Here is a 4,471-nt window from a genome sequence, read left to right as displayed (position 1 = left end):
AAACAGGGGCTGGAGAGATGGTTCAGCAGTCGAGAGTGTTGACTGCTCTTGCAGAGGACCCAGGTTCAAGTCCAAACACCCACATGACAGCTATGAACTGTCCTTAACTCCAGGTTCTCCAGGGGAATCCAAAGCCCTCTTCTGACTCCACGGCATTGCATGATACGGCTGCATGCGGGCAATACATGCTTACACCTAAAATAAAAATAATAGGGGCTGGAGAGATGGCTCAGCAGTTAGGAGCACTGACTGCTCCTGCAGAGGACCTGGGTTCAATTCCCAGCACCCACATGGTGGCTTCGAACCAGTCCTTAACTCCAGTTCCAGGGGAATCCGAAGCCCCCTTCTGACCTCCACTGGCATTGCATAACACGGGTGCACTCACATATATGCAGGCAACACTCATACACATAAAATAAAAATGAATAAATAAATAAAAAGGAAAAAGTGTGATAATTCATAAAGTAAAATTTCACCATTTACCCCTAAAACCTTATTGCACTCCGGACGGGCGTGGTGGCACACGCCTTTAATCCCAGCACTTGGGAGGCAGAGGTAGGTGGATCTCTGTGAGTTCAATGCTAGCCTGGTCTACATAGTGGATTCCAGGTCAGCTAGGGCTATAGGGAGACCCTGTCTCAAGAAAGACTGAAAAAAAAAAAAAAACTTATTGCACTCCTTTAAACATGTAAAGCATTTAAAATTCATTTGTGACCAGGCATTGTGGCCCATGGCTTTAATCCTAGCACCCAGGAAGCAGAAGCAGGCGGATCTCTGAGTTTGAGGCCAGCTTGGTCTACATAGTGAATTCTAGGCGAGCCAGGGCTATACAGTGACCATAAATAAAAATAAATAAATAAATAAATAAATAAATAAATAAATAATAAATAAAATAGGTAAATAAACAAATCTACTTTTGTGTCAGGTGTGGTGGCACAATTTTAATCTAACAAGAGGTTGAAGGAGGAAGATTACAAACTAGAGGCTAGCCTAGGCTTCATCCTGAGTTCCAAATATGTCACATAACAAGACCCTGAGTCAAAAAAATAGACATTTTTAAAGTCTCAGATATTAAATCCACCTACAGTAAATTCATTATATAAATCAAGACGTAATCAGGGATATAAAGGTGATAATCCCACTTTAATTTAAAAAACTGAGATAGTGTCACTACACAGCCCTAGCTGCCTTGGAACTGGAAATGACTCTCCCACTCCTGCCTCCCCAGTATGGGGAGAACAGGCTTAGACCATCTTATCCAATTTCCCAGGTAATTAATTAAATTGTTTAAATTATAACTAACAGTATATCATAGATTCTGCTTTCTTCTGGAGGGGATGAGGATGCTGAGGACGGAACCCAGGACCTTGCCCAAACTAGACAAGTGCTCTATCACTGAACTATATCCCTCAGACTTTTTAAATTGCTATTATTAACTTTTGTGGTGCTAGGGAATCTAACAGGACCTTGAACATGCTAGGGAAACAATCTGTCATTTCCCCAGCCCTACAGATTCTTAATAGGCAGCAAGGCTTTAAAAAATGTGTACCTTAAATGAACAGACACTTGAAATATTAGAAGTGAAATCAATGGGCCTCTTTGTCATCCTTCCTTTCAGAGATCAGAATCACATTCTGTGCTAATCATAATCAAAACCTTATGAAATTGTTCAGAACCCTATTGGACTTTGTAAATATTTTTGGCCTAGAAAAAACAAAAGGGGGCGGTGGCACACTAGACTCCAAACAGCTTAAAGACACCACACCACTATATAGTACAACTTTTCCATGCCTGTGTTCCTCCTACAACAGCAGGTTGATACCTACCCGATGACGTCAGTGTTGTAGAGCCCATCTGAAATAGCAAGAGGGCCCCAAACAAAGGATTTGCTCCGAAGACAAAGTATTTCAGCTTTGGTTTTCACTCTTTCTTTCTGAACCACACACAGGATAACTAGACTATCTACTTTAGACCCAACAAATATGTTACACTATACACAGCAGTTCTAAAATATAGCAATTCCTTTCTTCAAATCCCAGAGTTCTCATGTTTGCAGACCATCCTCTACCACACCACATTCATCATGAAATTAAGAAGAAAAAGGTTACTCAAGGAAATAAGTAGGGGGGGGGATTTGAGTGACATTATAGGAAGAAAAGCAGAAAGTTAATAGAAGAACAAAGCTATGGTGCCTGGGTGACAGTAGTGATGACAAAGATGACTTACATTTATTTTGTAATTATTTGTCTCACATGGCAAATATAGTCATGAAGAAAAAAAGCAAGATCATTTATTTGACTTGGGCATCGAAATTCTTTACAAAGCTTTGAACTGAACTTGAACCCCCACCCCCCAGATTATACATTATCATCCTATAACCAAGGTCTGACCAGCAGCAAGTTGAGCTCATCACACAAAATGAAAAAGCAGGGCTCAACTTGCCCCAGTCCCCTCTGAAATCACCTCACAGGGAGATTGACAGGAGGGAGTCTCCTGTTGGGTCTGCACTGGAAGGTCCACACCCACCAGGAACCTCTCACTGGGTTTTCTTCAGCCTCACCCTAGACTAGACTTTTGGAAACGGAAAGGAGTTAGCCCAAAGAGAATGTGGCTTCCAGGGTTTCTTCCCAAGCGCCTCTGGGGCAAGCTTTTTTGTTCCTAGTTGTCAAACCCCTGTGAGATATTGCTATTTCACGGCTGTCTTCTTAGACCCACAAAATGGCTCCCTTTGTGCTACTTGGACGGGACCCCAAGGCTTGGCCGCACATGACTGCAGGTCATGATCAACGAGAACAGATGGCCAGAAAAAGTGGAATCTGAGCTGCTTCCAAGCCTTTAAGAAGACACGAGGGATGCCTAGAACCCACCTTCAAGAACAGCCTGCAATTAAGCTGAGACAATGTGGACCCTCCAATGAGCCCAAACCCTTCCACCAAGTTGGGTGAGAGCTTGGAAAAGGGTCCCGGGCCAGATACCCTGCCCAGAGCTCCTCCCCAAATGTAGCAGGCTGTGTGGCAAGGGCCCGGCTTTCAGGTGGAGATAGTCAGAGAGAAACAATGGATGTCTCCCGGCCCCGCCCAAACACAGGCCACCTCCTCCTTCCAGGGAACCCGGGTCAGGAATGAACTCATTCTGCAAAAGAGGAGAAGTGGAGAAGATTTCAAGGAAAGACCGAGGTCCGAAGGTTGGAGCACAGGAGGACCCACTCGAGCTGGCTCGGCCCCGGTTGCGCGAGGAGGTGGGCGTGGAGAGGGGGAGGAGAGCGGGTCTCTCCTTTGTTAGGAGCCGGGAGGCATACGGAGGAGAGGACCATAGCCGGGATCCTGGATAGCAAAGGGCGGGGGAGAGCTGACCAGCACCACCCAAGCACATTGCACCTGCCGCGTGGACCCGAGCACTGGCCGGGCCACCCCGGGGCAGGAGCCGGACAGACTCGGCGGATCAGGTCGCAGGACCTGATCTCAGCGTCCAAGACCCGGGTCAGCACATGCCACGGGTCAGCAACATGCCAGGGCCAGCAAAATCCCAGGGCCAGCAACATGCCAGGGCCAGCAGCGCGTGGCCCGGGTAGGGACAATGGGCCTAAACCCATCGCCCTGAATTGCCCCCGGCACCTGCGGGACCGAGCCCCCCACCCTGGACCGCGTCCGTGTCGCCGTGGATGGCGGAAAGCGAGCCCTCCCGCACTTTCTAGCCGGCTCCGACCTGCCCTGCTCCGAAGGGCCGCCAACCCCCGGGTCCCCAGCCCTCGCTCCGCAGGAGCAACGAATGGAAAGCCGGCCGGGCAGGGCGGGGCCGCAAGCCGAGGCTGTCCCGTGGCACAGAGTGGCGCTCGCGGCTGGGGCCCCGCCACCCGCCCCGGCCCGAGCGCTGCGTCCTCGGCCCGTTACCGCCAACGCCCCGCGGGCCCCCCGAGCCCTGCGGCTCGGGCTCCGCCCTGCTAGCTCACCGAGAGCTGTTCCTGCTGTTGGGGTCCACACCCTTGAAGGTGGTGGTAGTGGTCATGGCGCCGAGAAGCGAGGTGAGCCGCGCAGGGGCCGAACGCGGACAGGACCGAGACCGAAGGGGCACACACAGATCCGCACTCGGCTACCCGCTACTCCGCGAGCCGCCGCCGCCGCCGCCGCGCTTCCCGGCCGCCCATTTTATAGGACTCGAGGGGCCCGCCTCCGGAGCGCCCGCATTGGCCAATTCAAATAAGTCTCTACGTTTCTAATGGTTGGCGCGAACGCCCATCACAGCGCGGCGTCACCACGGGCTGCGGCGGCCAGAGCTCAGCCTAAATTCGCCTCCTTCCTGGACCGGGACCGGCCAAAGACGCCTCCCCTCCCCCACACCGAACATCTCGAAGATGATTGGACAGAGGCGAACCTGCCCAGTTCCCCACCGCAGTGCTCGCGGCCCTTTAAAAACTTACCTGAAGCACACGGGATGCTGAGGCAGGTGGATATTTGTGAGTTCCAGGCCAGCC

At 50.7% G+C, this 4,471-nt stretch overlaps 1 protein-coding gene across 1 annotated transcript in view; it reads right to left on the bottom strand.

Annotated features, from left to right (window-relative positions):
• Jpt1 (Jupiter microtubule associated homolog 1) overlaps window positions 1-4,138 on the bottom strand; it is a 22,780-nt gene extending 18,642 nt beyond the window's left edge. The window contains exon 1 of the mRNA XM_008831430.3: window positions 3,950-4,138. Within this exon, the coding sequence (XP_008829652.1) occupies window positions 3,950-4,005 (56 nt within the window). The 5' untranslated portion in view covers window positions 4,006-4,138. The remainder of the gene's footprint in view (window positions 1-3,949) is intronic.
• Window positions 4,139-4,471: the final 333 nt, after the last annotated feature.

Source organism: Nannospalax galili, unplaced genomic scaffold (assembly GCF_000622305.1).
Source record: "Nannospalax galili isolate Female #2095 unplaced genomic scaffold, S.galili_v1.0 scaffold634, whole genome shotgun sequence".
NCBI lineage: Eukaryota > Metazoa > Chordata > Mammalia > Rodentia > Spalacidae > Nannospalax > Nannospalax galili.
This window is presented reverse-complemented; position numbering and strand designations above follow the sequence as displayed.